Source organism: Phytophthora cinnamomi (genome assembly GCF_018691715.1).
Source record: "Phytophthora cinnamomi strain GKB4 chromosome Unknown Contig10, whole genome shotgun sequence".
In the NCBI taxonomy this organism is placed as follows: domain Eukaryota; phylum Oomycota; class Peronosporomycetes; order Peronosporales; family Peronosporaceae; genus Phytophthora; species Phytophthora cinnamomi.
In genome coordinates, this window is record NW_027150943.1 from 1,269,296 (window position 1) to 1,285,526 (window position 16,231).

Sequence of the window (16,231 nt, forward strand, 5' to 3'; positions counted from 1 at the left end):
CAGCCATTCACTAGCGCTGCCTGCACACGTTCGCAGGAGGAGAGCGACAAGGTCGAGTACACTCGCTTCGGCAACCCGCGCATGCCGGCGGTGGCTGTGGTTTGTGAGTGGGTAAGGAAGGCATGGCGCGACACTGACAGCAACACTGTCATTAACTCAGTCTCTGCTGCTGGGTTTGCAGACAGCTACCTGGACTGGCACGTTGCGAAGCACGACGTGTATGGTGAGCAATTCTGTACAAGCTGGGAAGCCGCTGACGAGGACCACGAGGATATGGACGACTTTAACCTGGACGAGCTGCACGACGCTCTTGATGATGCTGCACTGATCGACGAGTAAGCTAAGATAGCGATGTATTATTATTTTAATAACCTTTTGGTAATACAGAGTAACCTTTCGAGATTTTGTGAGGGGTACTATTAAATAGTGCCCGGGGTATTATTCCGTAATTTCCGTTAGTTCACCCTCACCGCCATTGGTTGGAAGAAAGTGTAACACGTCGTCATCACATCTTCATTTCCGATTAGGTACGATGGCGAATTCTCTCCCCCCTTCTCCCTCATTCCAGAATCCGCCGCCTCGAGGAAAGATGGTGAAGCTCTTCTGTGCGATCGTTGGCGTGGCGGGAAGCGCGTTCCCTGTGGACATCGACGCGGCCCAGACGGTAGGAGACTTGAAGAAGATGATCAAGAGAGACAAGCCAGACACCATCAAGGGCGAGGCCGACAAGTTGCAGCTCTTCCTGGCGAAGACGGAGGGCGGCGAGTGGCTGGCAGACGACGACCAAGCTGCGCTGGGTCTGGAGGACGGAAAGGTTCATGAGGACATTCAAGCGTGGATCGATGGGGAGAAGATGAAGGCGACGAAGACTTTGCAGCACTGGTTGTTCGAGAAGAACAAAATGCCTCAACCATCAACGGACCAGATTCACGTGCTGGCGGTGGTTCCGGAGGGGGCTGGATCGCAAGCTGGTGTGACTGCTTCAATCGAAGAGCTTGGAGAAATAGTGGAGACACGGGTCAACAAAGTGTTTGAGGACCGAGACAAGAAGCGGTCGGTCTACTCGCTGTCGGATCTTCATACGGAGCATCGCGATAAAATGGCGAAGAAGATGCGACTCGCTGACGACTACATCACTTTTGTAGAGCCCAGTCCCTCGCCTAATACGCGTATTTTGCCGTATACTTGGCTGGACGTCCCGGAAGGTGCTGACAATCAGCGGGCTGAATACATGACGTACCTGAAGACGCATCTCAAGACTGTACTGGAGGAGAAGGACCTATCTCTGCTGGATGTCGCCAAGAACCAGACAGTCTTGTCAATCACCGACCCTCGATTGCCATTCGGCATGAGAGGGACGACTGATGTGCTACTTGTCGACCGCAGATCAATTCAACACCGTGAGCCGCTAGCAGGTGTACGCATGGTTGTTGAGCTGAAGAAAAAGTGGAGCAGCACCATAAACCCCAAGCTTTTGGAGAACTGGTATCTGCCAGTTTGAAAGCACCCCTGAATTGCACTCCAATTGCGTTGTTGACGGATTTGAACGACCAATGGCACTTCTCGTGGTTCAATGAGAAGAAAGTATTGACGCATATCAGCATCGCGCACCCGGAGAACGCGTTTGACTTCATTGCGGCAGCTGTTGCTGATCCTGCAAGCTCAAAACCATTCAGCGTACCATTCATCGGTCGAGAGTTGACAAAGTTCAAGATCGACGACTTTCTGCCTATGCCTGATGATGGTGCAGACGAAATGATGGAGAGGTACGAGTTGATGGCCGATGTAGTGGAGCCAGAGTTTCTTATGGCAAGGCGGATGGAGTACGCAAGGCAATTGGTCCAGTCGATGCCCATGTATGCTCACATGTATACATAGTTCTTCGTTCCAGTTTAGAATTTAATCTAATCATGAACGAACTATCATTCAATGCTGTCTATCAAAATTGTGTAATGACCTTGCACCAGTTAAGAAACTAGCAGCCCACAACTGTTAAATGTTCATCCTGATAATATAAAGTTACTAATATACAACGATGGCGTACTCTCCTGAGCAATACCAAGCTAGTCGAGAGTCTCAAGAGTGACCAGCGGAAATGGAATGGCCTCTCTACGCACCGCCGAACACGTCACCGCAGGCGCGACCTGGCCCGTCGCTGGCGCGTCTTGTCAGCACGGCAACTTAGCCGAGAGCGCCGACCCACTTGCTCAGCGTATGCCCTAGGTGTCGCCAGAGACAAGGCGTCTCCAAACCGACCGCTTATTGGCCGAAAACGACCACCGAACGGCGTCGACGAGGGCGTGTCGGCGGCGCCTCTTTGTTGCGCCAAACCGGTAGGGTTCCGCTCGAAATGCAAGTGTGCTTCACATCGGGGGCCGACAAACGGTTGTCGTGCCCTGCCTCAATGCTCACACCTCCTCACGCACCCCTCTCGGAGAAGCACCGAGCTTGGTTTGGTTGTCATTGCTCTCCGGTCTCCGGAGCTCACTTTCCAATTGGCACCGTCCCGAGCACCCCGAGCTCCAGCAAGTCAAGAACCCAGTAACTACTTCAGAATGGCGCAGCACGAGACCACGACCGCGGCGCTCAAGCTGGGCGAGCTCGGCATCCAGAACGACTGCAAGGTGTTCCACAACCTGACGTACGAGCAGCTCGCGGACCACGAGAAGAAGTTCAACGAGGGCTCGTTCGTGGCCAACGGCACGTTCGCCGTGGACACGGGCAAGTTCACGGGCCGCTCGCCCAAGGACAAGTTCATCGTGAAGCAGGCGCCGTCGCAGGACAACGTGTGGTGGGGCTCGATCAACCAGCCCACGACGCCCGAGGTGTTCGACGCGCTGTACGCCAAGGCCTCCAAGCACTTCAGCACCGTGGACCGCATGTACGTGTTCGACGGCCACTGCGGCGTGAACGAGAAGTCCCGCCTGAACGTGCGCATCATCACGGAGCTGGCGTGGCAGCACCACTTCGTGACCAACATGTTCATCCGGCCGGAGTTCTCGAGCGTGGCCGAGAACTTCCAGGCCGACTTCACGGTCATCAACGCGTGCAACATCGTGGACGAGGACTGGGAGGCGCACGGCCTGCACTCGGAGGTGTTCGTGATCTTCAACATCGAGAAGCACATGGCCATCATCGGCGGCACGTTCTACGGCGGCGAGATGAAGAAGGGAATCTTCAGCATGATGAACTACTACCTGCCGCTGAACGGCGTGATGGCCATGCACGCGTCGGCCAACATCGGCAAGGCGGGCGACACGGCCATCTTCTTCGGTCTGTCGGGAACGGGCAAGACGACGCTGTCGGCCGACCCGAAGCGCGAGCTGATCGGCGACGACGAGCACGGCTGGGACGACGAGGGCGTGTTCAACTTCGAGGGCGGCTGCTACGCCAAGACCATCGACCTGAGCAAGGAGAACGAGCCGGACATTTTCAACGCCATCCGTCCGAACGCCATGCTGGAGAACGTCTGGATCGACGCGAACAACGAGCCCGACTACTTCAACTCGAGCAAGACGGAGAACGGCCGCGTGTCGTACCCGATCTACCACATCCCGCACCACCAGCCGAACTCGCGCGGCAACCACCCGAATGCCGTGATCTTCCTCACGTGCGACGCGTACGGCGTGCTGCCTCCGGTGTCGAAGCTGTCGGCGGGCCAGGCGCAGTACCACTTCCTGTCGGGCTACACGGCCAAGGTGGCGGGCACGGAGCGCGGCATCACGGAGCCGCAGGCGACGTTCTCGACGTGCTTCGGCGCGGCGTTCATGACGCTGCACCCGACCAAGTACGCGGACCTGCTGAAGAAGAAGCTGCAGGAGCACAACACGCACGTGTACCTGATCAACACGGGCTGGACGGGCGGCGTGTACGGCGTGGGCAAGCGCATGAAGCTGCCGTACACGCGCAAGTGCGTGGACGCGGTGCTGGACGGCAGCATCAACGAGGCGACGTTCGTGAAGGACCCGCTGTTCGGCTTCGAGATCCCGACGGCGGTGGCGGGCGTGCCGTCGGAGATCCTGAACCCGAAGGACTCGTGGACGGACAAGGCGGCGTTCGACGAGACGGCGCTGAAGCTGGCCAAGTCGTTCAAGGAGAACTTCAAGCAGTTCATCCTGCCGGGCAACGACCTGTCGGTGTTCGGCCCGAGCGTGTAAGTGGGCATCGTATCTAGTTGTGCATGTACTCTTTCATCAAACTCGAATAAATATACATACATGAAGGAAATCCGTAGAATTACAAAGCTCTATTGCTCTTGCCCCAGTGCATCTGAGACTGTAAGTTGAAGTTTGCGTGAATTAGGGTGGTGATTGGCTAGCAGCTCCACGAATGGAAGCTGGGGAGCTTTGTTTGGATGGTAATGTAGTCTGTACGTAGCGAGGGCAGGCGTTTGTTGCCGCCGTTTGGACCGGCCACCGTGGCGAGGAGATTGTGTAGTAACGGAAATTCCCGATTAATACCCTCTACCCAAATAGTACCCTCTCAGAGTAACCCGGTAGTAACCCTACAGTAACTCACGTACCCTACCCTGCTCTGATGACCAGTCATCTTGTTACACCTCACTTCACTATAGAACGCAGCCCCAGCCATTCACTAGCGCTGCCTGCACACGTTCGCAGGAGGAGAGCGACAAGGTCGAGTACACTCGCTTCGGCAACCCGCGCATGCCGGCGGTGGCTGTGGTTTGTGAGTGGGTAAGGAAGGCATGGCGCGACACTGACAGCAACACTGTCATTAACTCAGTCTCTGCTGCTGGGTTTGCAGACAGCTACCTGGACTGGCACGTTGCGAAGCACGACGTGTATGGTGAGCAATTCTGTACAAGCTGGGAAGCCGCTGACGAGGACCACGAGGATATGGACGACTTTAACCTGGACGAGCTGCACGACGCTCTTGATGATGCTGCACTGATCGACGAGTAAGCTAAGATAGCGATGTATTATTATTTTAATAACCTTTTGGTAATACAGAGTAACCTTTCGAGATTTTGTGAGGGGTACTATTAAATAGTGCCCGGGGTATTATTCCGTAATTTCCGTTAGTTCACCCTCACCGCCATTGGTTGGAAGAAAGTGTAACACGTCGTCATCACATCTTCATTTCCGATTAGGTACGATGGCGAATTCTCTCCCCCTTCTCCCTCATTCCAGAATCCGCCGCCTCGAGGAAAGATGGTGCTGCTGTCGTTGCAGTGCGCGATTGTGGGTCAGGTGGGAAGTTCGTTCGACGTGGAGATCGATGATGGTGCGAAGGTGAGCAAGTTGAAGAAGATGATCAAGAGAGACAAGCCAGACACCATCAAGGGCGAGGCCGACAAGTTGCAGCTCTTCCTGGCGAAGACGGAGGGCGGCGAGTGGCTGGCAGACGACGACCAAGCTGCGCTGGGTCTGGAGGACGGAAAGGTTCATGAGGACATTCAAGCGTGGATCGATGGGGAGAAGATGAAGGCGACGAAGACTTTGCAGCACTGGTTGTTCGAGAAGAACAAAATGCCTCAACCATCAACGGACCAGATTCACGTGCTGGTGGTGGTTCCGGAGGGGGCTGGATCGCAAGCTGGTGTGACTGCTTCAATCGAAGAGCTTGGAGAAATAGTGGAGACACGGGTCAACAAAGTGTTTGAGGACCGAGACAAGAAGCGGTCGGTCTACTCGCTGTCGGATCTTCATACGGAGCATCGCGATAAAATGGCGAAGAAGATGCGACTCGCTGACGACTACATCACTTTTGTAGAGCCCAGTCCCTCGCCTAATACGCGTATTTTGCCGTATACTTGGCTGGACGTCCCGGAAGGTGCTGACAATCAGCGGGCTGAATACATGACGTACCTGAAGACGCATCTCAAGACTGTACTGGAGGAGAAGGACCTATCTCTGCTGGATGTCGCCAAGAACCAGACAGTCTTGTCAATCACCGACCCTCGATTGCCATTCGGCATGAGAGGGACGACTGATGTGCTACTTGTCGACCGCAGATCAATTCAACACCGTGAGCCGCTAGCAGGTGTACGCATGGTTGTTGAGCTGAAGAAAAAGTGGAGCAGCACCATAAACCCCAAGCTTTTGGAGAACTGGTATCTGCCAGTTTGAAAGCACCCTGAATTGCACTCCAATTGCGTTGTTGACGGATTTGAACGACCAATGGCACTTCTCGTGGTTCAATGAGAAGAAAGTATTGACGCATATCAGCATCGCGCACCCGGAGAACGCGTTTGACTTCATTGCGGCAGCTGTTGCTGATCCTGCAAGCTCAAAACCATTCAGCGTACCATTCATCGGTCGAGAGTTGACAAAGTTCAAGATCGACGACTTTCTGCCTATGCCTGATGATGGTGCAGACGAAATGATGGAGAGGTACGAGTTGATGGCCGATGTAGTGGAGCCAGAGTTTCTTATGGCAAGGCGGATGGAGTACGCAAGGCAATTGGTCCAGTCGATGCCCATGTATGCTCACATGTATACATAGTTCTTCGTTCCAGTTTAGAATTTAATCTAATCATGAACGAACTATCATTCAATGCTGTCTATCAAAATTGTGTAATGACCTTGCACCAGTTAAGAAACTAGCAGCCCACAACTGTTAAATGTTCATCCTGATAATATAAAGTTACTAATATACAACGATGGCGTACTCTCCTGAGCAATACCAAGCTAGTCGAGAGTCTCAAGAGTGACCAGCGGAAATGGAATGGCCTCTCTACGCACCGCCGAACACGTCACCGCAGGCGCGACCTGGCCCGTCGCTGGCGCGTCTTGTCAGCACGGCAACTTAGCCGAGAGCGCCGACCCACTTGCTCAGCGTATGCCCTAGGTGTCGCCAGAGACAAGGCGTCTCCAAACCGACCGCTTATTGGCCGAAAACGACCACCGAACGGCGTCGACGAGGGCGTGTCGGCGGCGCCTCTTTGTTGCGCCAAACCGGTAGGGTTCCGCTCGAAATGCAAGTGTGCTTCACATCGGGGGCCGACAAACGGTTGTCGTGCCCTGCCTCAATGCTCACACCTCCTCACGCACCCCTCTCGGAGAAGCACCGAGCTTGGTTTGGTTGTCATTGCTCTCCGGTCTCCGGAGCTCACTTTCCAATTGGCACCGTCCCGAGCACCCCGAGCTCCAGCAAGTCAAGAACCCAGTAACTACTTCAGAATGGCGCAGCACGAGACCACGACCGCGGCGCTCAAGCTGGGCGAGCTCGGCATCCAGAACGACTGCAAGGTGTTCCACAACCTGACGTACGAGCAGCTCGCGGACCACGAGAAGAAGTTCAACGAGGGCTCGTTCGTGGCCAACGGCACGTTCGCCGTGGACACGGGCAAGTTCACGGGCCGCTCGCCCAAGGACAAGTTCATCGTGAAGCAGGCGCCGTCGCAGGACAACGTGTGGTGGGGCTCGATCAACCAGCCCACGACGCCCGAGGTGTTCGACGCGCTGTACGCCAAGGCCTCCAAGCACTTCAGCACCGTGGACCGCATGTACGTGTTCGACGGCCACTGCGGCGTGAACGAGAAGTCCCGCCTGAACGTGCGCATCATCACGGAGCTGGCGTGGCAGCACCACTTCGTGACCAACATGTTCATCCGGCCGGAGTTCTCGAGCGTGGCCGAGAACTTCCAGGCCGACTTCACGGTCATCAACGCGTGCAACATCGTGGACGAGGACTGGGAGGCGCACGGCCTGCACTCGGAGGTGTTCGTGATCTTCAACATCGAGAAGCACATGGCCATCATCGGCGGCACGTTCTACGGCGGCGAGATGAAGAAGGGAATCTTCAGCATGATGAACTACTACCTGCCGCTGAACGGCGTGATGGCCATGCACGCGTCGGCCAACATCGGCAAGGCGGGCGACACGGCCATCTTCTTCGGTCTGTCGGGAACGGGCAAGACGACGCTGTCGGCCGACCCGAAGCGCGAGCTGATCGGCGACGACGAGCACGGCTGGGACGACGAGGGCGTGTTCAACTTCGAGGGCGGCTGCTACGCCAAGACCATCGACCTGAGCAAGGAGAACGAGCCGGACATTTTCAACGCCATCCGTCCGAACGCCATGCTGGAGAACGTCTGGATCGACGCGAACAACGAGCCCGACTACTTCAACTCGAGCAAGACGGAGAACGGCCGCGTGTCGTACCCGATCTACCACATCCCGCACCACCAGCCGAACTCGCGCGGCAACCACCCGAATGCCGTGATCTTCCTCACGTGCGACGCGTACGGCGTGCTGCCTCCGGTGTCGAAGCTGTCGGCGGGCCAGGCGCAGTACCACTTCCTGTCGGGCTACACGGCCAAGGTGGCGGGCACGGAGCGCGGCATCACGGAGCCGCAGGCGACGTTCTCGACGTGCTTCGGCGCGGCGTTCATGACGCTGCACCCGACCAAGTACGCGGACCTGCTGAAGAAGAAGCTGCAGGAGCACAACACGCACGTGTACCTGATCAACACGGGCTGGACGGGCGGCGTGTACGGCGTGGGCAAGCGCATGAAGCTGCCGTACACGCGCAAGTGCGTGGACGCGGTGCTGGACGGCAGCATCAACGAGGCGACGTTCGTGAAGGACCCGCTGTTCGGCTTCGAGATCCCGACGGCGGTGGCGGGCGTGCCGTCGGAGATCCTGAACCCGAAGGACTCGTGGACGGACAAGGCGGCGTTCGACGAGACGGCGCTGAAGCTGGCCAAGTCGTTCAAGGAGAACTTCAAGCAGTTCATCCTGCCGGGCAACGACCTGTCGGTGTTCGGCCCGAGCGTGTAAGTGGGCATCGTATCTAGTTGTGCATGTACTCTTTCATCAAACTCGAATAAATATACATACATGAAGGAAATCCGTAGAATTACAAAGCTCTATTGCTCTTGCCCCAGTGCATCTGAGACTGTCTGTAAGTTGAAGTTTGCGTGAATTAGGGTGGTGATTGGCTAGCAGCTCCACGAATGGAAGCTGGGGAGCTTTGTTTGGATGGTAATGTAGTCTGTACGTAGCGAGGGCAGGCGTTTGTTGCCGCCGTTTGGACCGGCCACCGTGGCGAGGAGATTGTGTAGTAACGGAAATTCCCGATTAATACCCTCTACCCAAATAGTACCCTCTCAGAGTAACCCGGTAGTAACCCTACAGTAACTCACGTACCCTACCCTGCTCTGATGACCAGTCATCTTGTTACACCTCACTTCACTATAGAACGCAGCCCCAGCCATTCACTAGCGCTGCCTGCACACGTTCGCAGGAGGAGAGCGACAAGGTCGAGTACACTCGCTTCGGCAACCCGCGCATGCCGGCGGTGGCTGTGGTTTGTGAGTGGGTAAGGAAGGCATGGCGCGACACTGACAGCAACACTGTCATTAACTCAGTCTCTGCTGCTGGGTTTGCAGACAGCTACCTGGACTGGCACGTTGCGAAGCACGACGTGTATGGTGAGCAATTCTGTACAAGCTGGGAAGCCGCTGACGAGGACCACGAGGATATGGACGACTTTAACCTGGACGAGCTGCACGACGCTCTTGATGATGCTGCACTGATCGACGAGTAAGCTAAGATAGCGATGTATTATTATTTTAATAACCTTTTGGTAATACAGAGTAACCTTTCGAGATTTTGTGAGGGGTACTATTAAATAGTGCCCGGGGTATTATTCCGTAATTTCCGTTAGTTCACCCTCACCGCCATTGGTTGGAAGAAAGTGTAACACGTCGTCATCACATCTTCATTTCCGATTAGGTACGATGGCGAATTCTCTCCCCCCTTCTCCCTCATTCCAGAATCCGCCGCCTCGAGGAAAGATGGTGAAGCTCTTCTGTGCGATCGTTGGCGTGGCGGGAAGCGCGTTCCCTGTGGACATCGACGCGGCCCAGACGGTAGGAGACTTGAAGAAGGCGATCGCGGAGGATCAGAAGTATGACTTCGCAGCAAGCAAGCTGCAGCTCTTCCTGGCGAAGACGGAGGGCGGCGAGTGGCTGGCAGACGACGACCAAGCTGCGCTGGGTCTGGAGGACGGAAAGGTTCATGAGGACATTCAAGCGTGGATCGATGGGGAGAAGATGAAGGCGACGAAGACTTTGCAGCACTGGTTGTTCGAGAAGAACAAAATGCCTCAACCATCAACGGACCAGATTCACGTGCTGGCGGTGGTTCCGGAGGGGGCTGGATCGCAAGCTGGTGTGACTGCTTCAATCGAAGAGCTTGGAGAAATAGTGGAGACACGGGTCAACAAAGTGTTTGAGGACCGAGACAAGAAGCGGTCGGTCTACTCGCTGTCGGATCTTCATACGGAGCATCGCGATAAAATGGCGAAGAAGATGCGACTCGCTGACGACTACATCACTTTTGTAGAGCCCAGTCCCTCGCCTAATACGCGTATTTTGCCGTATACTTGGCTGGACGTCCCGGAAGGTGCTGACAATCAGCGGGCTGAATACATGACGTACCTGAAGACGCATCTCAAGACTGTACTGGAGGAGAAGGACCTATCTCTGCTGGATGTCGCCAAGAACCAGACAGTCTTGTCAATCACCGACCCTCGATTGCCATTCGGCATGAGAGGGACGACTGATGTGCTACTTGTCGACCGCAGATCAATTCAACACCGTGAGCCGCTAGCAGGTGTACGCATGGTTGTTGAGCTGAAGAAAAAAGTGGAGCAGCACCATAAACCCCAAGCTTTTGGAGAACTGGTATCTGCCAGTTTGAAAGCACCCTGAATTGCACTCCAATTGCGTTGTTGACGGATTTGAACGACCAATGGCACTTCTCGTGGTTCAATGAGAAGAAAGTATTGACGCATATCAGCATCGCGCACCCGGAGAACGCGTTTGACTTCATTGCGGCAGCTGTTGCTGATCCTGCAAGCTCAAAACCATTCAGCGTACCATTCATCGGTCGAGAGTTGACAAAGTTCAAGATCGACGACTTTCTGCCTATGCCTGATGATGGTGCAGACGAAATGATGGAGAGGTACGAGTTGATGGCCGATGTAGTGGAGCCAGAGTTTCTTATGGCAAGGCGGATGGAGTACGCAAGGCAATTGGTCCAGTCGATGCCCATGTATGCTCACATGTATACATAGTTCTTCGTTCCAGTTTAGAATTTAATCTAATCATGAACGAACTATCATTCAATGCTGTCTATCAAAATTGTGTAATGACCTTGCACCAGTTAAGAAACTAGCAGCCCACAACTGTTAAATGTTCATCCTGATAATATAAAGTTACTAATATACAACGATGGCGTACTCTCCTGAGCAATACCAAGCTAGTCGAGAGTCTCAAGAGTGACCAGCGGAAATGGAATGGCCTCTCTACGCACCGCCGAACACGTCACCGCAGGCGCGACCTGGCCCGTCGCTGGCGCGTCTTGTCAGCACGGCAACTTAGCCGAGAGCGCCGACCCACTTGCTCAGCGTATGCCCTAGGTGTCGCCAGAGACAAGGCGTCTCCAAACCGACCGCTTATTGGCCGAAAACGACCACCGAACGGCGTCGACGAGGGCGTGTCGGCGGCGCCTCTTTGTTGCGCCAAACCGGTAGGGTTCCGCTCGAAATGCAAGTGTGCTTCACATCGGGGGCCGACAAACGGTTGTCGTGCCCTGCCTCAATGCTCACACCTCCTCACGCACCCCTCTCGGAGAAGCACCGAGCTTGGTTTGGTTGTCATTGCTCTCCGGTCTCCGGAGCTCACTTTCCAATTGGCACCGTCCCGAGCACCCCGAGCTCCAGCAAGTCAAGAACCCAGTAACTACTTCAGAATGGCGCAGCACGAGACCACGACCGCGGCGCTCAAGCTGGGCGAGCTCGGCATCCAGAACGACTGCAAGGTGTTCCACAACCTGACGTACGAGCAGCTCGCGGACCACGAGAAGAAGTTCAACGAGGGCTCGTTCGTGGCCAACGGCACGTTCGCCGTGGACACGGGCAAGTTCACGGGCCGCTCGCCCAAGGACAAGTTCATCGTGAAGCAGGCACCGTCGCAGGACAACGTGTGGTGGGGCTCGATCAACCAGCCCACGACGCCCGAGGTGTTCGACGCGCTGTACGCCAAGGCCTCCAAGCACTTCAGCACCGTGGACCGCATGTACGTGTTCGACGGCCACTGCGGCGTGAACGAGAAGTCCCGCCTGAACGTGCGCATCATCACGGAGCTGGCGTGGCAGCACCACTTCGTGACCAACATGTTCATCCGGCCGGAGTTCTCGAGCGTGGCCGAGAACTTCCAGGCCGACTTCACGGTCATCAACGCGTGCAACATCGTGGACGAGGACTGGGAGGCGCACGGCCTGCACTCGGAGGTGTTCGTGATCTTCAACATCGAGAAGCACATGGCCATCATCGGCGGCACGTTCTACGGCGGCGAGATGAAGAAGGGAATCTTCAGCATGATGAACTACTACCTGCCGCTGAACGGCGTGATGGCCATGCACGCGTCGGCCAACATCGGCAAGGCGGGCGACACGGCCATCTTCTTCGGTCTGTCGGGAACGGGCAAGACGACGCTGTCGGCCGACCCGAAGCGCGAGCTGATCGGCGACGACGAGCACGGCTGGGACGACGAGGGCGTGTTCAACTTCGAGGGCGGCTGCTACGCCAAGACCATCGACCTGAGCAAGGAGAACGAGCCGGACATTTTCAACGCCATCCGTCCGAACGCCATGCTGGAGAACGTCTGGATCGACGCGAACAACGAGCCCGACTACTTCAACTCGAGCAAGACGGAGAACGGCCGCGTGTCGTACCCGATCTACCACATCCCGCACCACCAGCCGAACTCGCGCGGCAACCACCCGAATGCCGTGATCTTCCTCACGTGCGACGCGTACGGCGTGCTGCCTCCGGTGTCGAAGCTGTCGGCGGGCCAGGCGCAGTACCACTTCCTGTCGGGCTACACGGCCAAGGTGGCGGGCACGGAGCGCGGCATCACGGAGCCGCAGGCGACGTTCTCGACGTGCTTCGGCGCGGCGTTCATGACGCTGCACCCGACCAAGTACGCGGACCTGCTGAAGAAGAAGCTGCAGGAGCACAACACGCACGTGTACCTGATCAACACGGGCTGGACGGGCGGCGTGTACGGCGTGGGCAAGCGCATGAAGCTGCCGTACACGCGCAAGTGCGTGGACGCGGTGCTGGACGGCAGCATCAACGAGGCGACGTTCGTGAAGGACCCGCTGTTCGGCTTCGAGATCCCGACGGCGGTGGCGGGCGTGCCGTCGGAGATCCTGAACCCGAAGGACTCGTGGACGGACAAGGCGGCGTTCGACGAGACGGCGCTGAAGCTGGCCAAGTCGTTCAAGGAGAACTTCAAGCAGTTCATCCTGCCGGGCAACGACCTGTCGGTGTTCGGCCCGAGCGTGTAAGTGGGCATCGTATCTAGTTGTGCATGTACTCTTTCATCAAACTCGAATAAATATACATACATGAAGGAAATCCGTAGAATTACAAAGCTCTATTGCTCTTGCCCCAGTGCATCTGAGACTGTAAGTTGAAGTTTGCGTGAATTAGGGTGGTGATTGGCTAGCAGCTCCACGAATGGAAGCTGGGGAGCTTTGTTTGGATGGTAATGTAGTCTGTACGTAGCGAGGGCAGGCGTTTGTTGCCGCCGTTTGGACCGGCCACCGTGGCGAGGAGATTGTGTAGTAACGGAAATTCCCGATTAATACCCTCTACCCAAATAGTACCCTCTCAGAGTAACCCGGTAGTAACCCTACAGTAACTCACGTACCCTACCCTGCTCTGATGACCAGTCATCTTGTTACACCTCACTTCACTATAGAACGCAGCCCCAGCCATTCACTAGCGCTGCCTGCACACGTTCGCAGGAGGAGAGCGACAAGGTCGAGTACACTCGCTTCGGCAACCCGCGCATGCCGGCGGTGGCTGTGGTTTGTGAGTGGGTAAGGAAGGCATGGCGCGACACTGACAGCAACACTGTCATTAACTCAGTCTCTGCTGCTGGGTTTGCAGACAGCTACCTGGACTGGCACGTTGCGAAGCACGACGTGTATGGTGAGCAATTCTGTACAAGCTGGGAAGCCGCTGACGAGGACCACGAGGATATGGACGACTTTAACCTGGACGAGCTGCACGACGCTCTTGATGATGCTGCACTGATCGACGAGTAAGCTAAGATAGCGATGTATTATTATTTTAATAACCTTTTGGTAATACAGAGTAACCTTTCGAGATTTTGTGAGGGGTACTATTAAATAGTGCCCGGGGTATTATTCCGTAATTTCCGTTAGTTCACCCTCACCGCCATTGGTTGGAAGAAAGTGTAACACGTCGTCATCACATCTTCATTTCCGATTAGGTACGATGGCGAATTCTCTCCCCCCTTCTCCCTCATTCCAGAATCCGCCGCCTCGAGGAAAGATGGTGCTGCTGTCGTTGCAGTGCGCGATTGTGGGTCAGGTGGGAAGTTCGTTCGACGTGGAGATCGATGATGGTGCGAAGGTGAGCAAGTTGAAGAAGGCGATCGCGGAGGATCAGAAGTATGACTTCGCAGCAAGCAAGCTGCAGCTCTTCCTGGCGAAGACGGAGGGCGGCGCGTGGCTCGAGTCCGACTCAGAAGATGTGAAGAAGCTGAAGAAGGGCGAGAAGACTGTTGCAGTTGAGGCTTTAACAAGCGAAGAGAAGGATCTGCAGGGGGAATCTGGCCTGCAGAAAGTGTTGACGGGTATGCCGAAGCCATCCACGGACCAAATTCACGTGCTGGTGGTGGTTCCGGAGGGGGCTGGATCGCAAGCTGGTGTGACTGCTTCAATCGAAGAGCTTGGAGAAATAGTGGAGACACGGGTCAACAAAGTGTTTGAGGACCGAGACAAGAAGCGGTCGGTCTACTCGCTGTCGGATCTTCATACGGAGCATCGCGATAAAATGGCGAAGAAGATGCGACTCGCTGACGACTACATCACTTTTGTAGAGCCCAGTCCCTCGCCTAATACGCGTATTTTGCCGTATACTTGGCTGGACGTCCCGGAAGGTGCTGACAATCAGCGGGCTGAATACATGACGTACCTGAAGACGCATCTCAAGACTGTACTGGAGGAGAAGGACCTATCTCTGCTGGATGTCGCCAAGAACCAGACAGTCTTGTCAATCACCGACCCTCGATTGCCATTCGGCATGAGAGGGACGACTGATGTGCTACTTGTCGACCGCAGATCAATTCAACACCGTGAGCCGCTAGCAGGTGTACGCATGGTTGTTGAGCTGAAGAAAAAAGTGGAGCAGCACCATAAACCCCAAGCTTTTGGAGAACTGGTATCTGCCAGTTTGAAAGCACCCCTGAATTGCACTCCAATTGCGTTGTTGACGGATTTGAACGACCAATGGCACTTCTCGTGGTTCAATGAGAAGAAAGTATTGACGCATATCAGCATCGCGCACCCGGAGAACGCGTTTGACTTCATTGCGGCAGCTGTTGCTGATCCTGCAAGCTCAAAACCATTCAGCGTACCATTCATCGGTCGAGAGTTGACAAAGTTCAAGATCGACGACTTTCTGCCTATGCCTGATGATGGTGCAGACGAAATGATGGAGAGGTACGAGTTGATGGCCGATGTAGTGGAGCCAGAGTTTCTTATGGCAAGGCGGATGGAGTACGCAAGGCAATTGGTCCAGTCGATGCCCATGTATGCTCACATGTATACATAGTTCTTCGTTCCAGTTTAGAATTTAATCTAATCATGAACGAACTATCATTCAATGCTGTCTATCAAAATTGTGTAATGACCTTGCACCAGTTAAGAAACTAGCAGCCCACAACTGTTAAATGTTCATCCTGATAATATAAAGTTACTAATATACAACGATGGCGTACTCTCCTGAGCAATACCAAGCTAGTCGAGAGTCTCAAGAGTGACCAGCGGAAATGGAATGGCCTCTCTACGCACCGCCGAACACGTCACCGCAGGCGCGACCTGGCCCGTCGCTGGCGCGTCTTGTCAGCACGGCAACTTAGCCGAGAGCGCCGACCCACTTGCTCAGCGTATGCCCTAGGTGTCGCCAGAGACAAGGCGTCTCCAAACCGACCGCTTATTGGCCGAAAACGACCACCGAACGGCGTCGACGAGGGCGTGTCGGCGGCGCCTCTTTGTTGCGCCAAACCGGTAGGGTTCCGCTCGAAATGCAAGTGTGCTTCACATCGGGGGCCGACAAACGGTTGTCGTGCCCTGCCTCAATGCTCACACCTCCTCACGCACCCCTCTCGGAGAAGCACCGAGCTTGGTTTGGTTGTCATTGCTCTCCGGTCTCCGGAGCT

The 16,231-nt window shown here is 55.4% G+C and overlaps 7 protein-coding genes across 7 annotated transcripts; all 7 read left to right on the forward strand.

The window, feature by feature from the left end:
- Positions 1-589: 589 nt before the first annotated feature.
- On the forward strand, positions 590-1,501 carry IUM83_05820 (Crinkler (CRN) family protein; the record flags this gene model as incomplete). Its single annotated transcript, XM_067929978.1, has 1 exon — positions 590-1,501. One exon carries the CDS (start codon positions 590-592, stop codon positions 1,499-1,501), a length of 912 nt encoding a protein of 303 aa, XP_067798159.1.
- A 1,054-nt stretch (positions 1,502-2,555) lies between these two features.
- On the forward strand, positions 2,556-4,157 carry IUM83_05821 (phosphoenolpyruvate carboxykinase (ATP); the record flags this gene model as incomplete). The annotated part of the gene is made up of 1 exon (XM_067929979.1): positions 2,556-4,157. The coding sequence occupies one exon, from the start codon at positions 2,556-2,558 to the stop codon at positions 4,155-4,157; it is 1,602 nt and encodes a 533-aa protein (XP_067798158.1).
- Positions 4,158-5,171: 1,014 nt separating this feature from the next.
- Positions 5,172-6,089, forward strand: IUM83_05822 (Crinkler (CRN) family protein; the record flags this gene model as incomplete). The annotated part of the gene is made up of 1 exon (XM_067929980.1): positions 5,172-6,089. One exon carries the CDS (start codon positions 5,172-5,174, stop codon positions 6,087-6,089), a length of 918 nt encoding a protein of 305 aa, XP_067798157.1.
- A 1,053-nt stretch (positions 6,090-7,142) lies between these two features.
- IUM83_05823 (phosphoenolpyruvate carboxykinase (ATP)) lies at positions 7,143-8,744 on the forward strand (the record flags this gene model as incomplete). The annotated part of the gene is made up of 1 exon (XM_067929981.1): positions 7,143-8,744. The coding sequence occupies one exon, from the start codon at positions 7,143-7,145 to the stop codon at positions 8,742-8,744; it is 1,602 nt and encodes a 533-aa protein (XP_067798156.1).
- A 1,019-nt stretch (positions 8,745-9,763) lies between these two features.
- On the forward strand, positions 9,764-10,681 carry IUM83_05824 (Crinkler (CRN) family protein; the record flags this gene model as incomplete). The annotated part of the gene is made up of 1 exon (XM_067929982.1): positions 9,764-10,681. One exon carries the CDS (start codon positions 9,764-9,766, stop codon positions 10,679-10,681), a length of 918 nt encoding a protein of 305 aa, XP_067798151.1.
- Positions 10,682-11,723: 1,042 nt separating this feature from the next.
- Positions 11,724-13,325, forward strand: IUM83_05825 (phosphoenolpyruvate carboxykinase (ATP); the record flags this gene model as incomplete). The annotated part of the gene is made up of 1 exon (XM_067929983.1): positions 11,724-13,325. The coding sequence occupies one exon, from the start codon at positions 11,724-11,726 to the stop codon at positions 13,323-13,325; it is 1,602 nt and encodes a 533-aa protein (XP_067798363.1).
- Positions 13,326-14,340: 1,015 nt separating this feature from the next.
- On the forward strand, positions 14,341-15,624 carry IUM83_05826 (Crinkler (CRN) family protein; the record flags this gene model as incomplete). Its single annotated transcript, XM_067929984.1, has 1 exon — positions 14,341-15,624. The coding sequence occupies one exon, from the start codon at positions 14,341-14,343 to the stop codon at positions 15,622-15,624; it is 1,284 nt and encodes a 427-aa protein (XP_067798155.1).
- Between the last annotated feature and the right edge of the window lie 607 nt (positions 15,625-16,231).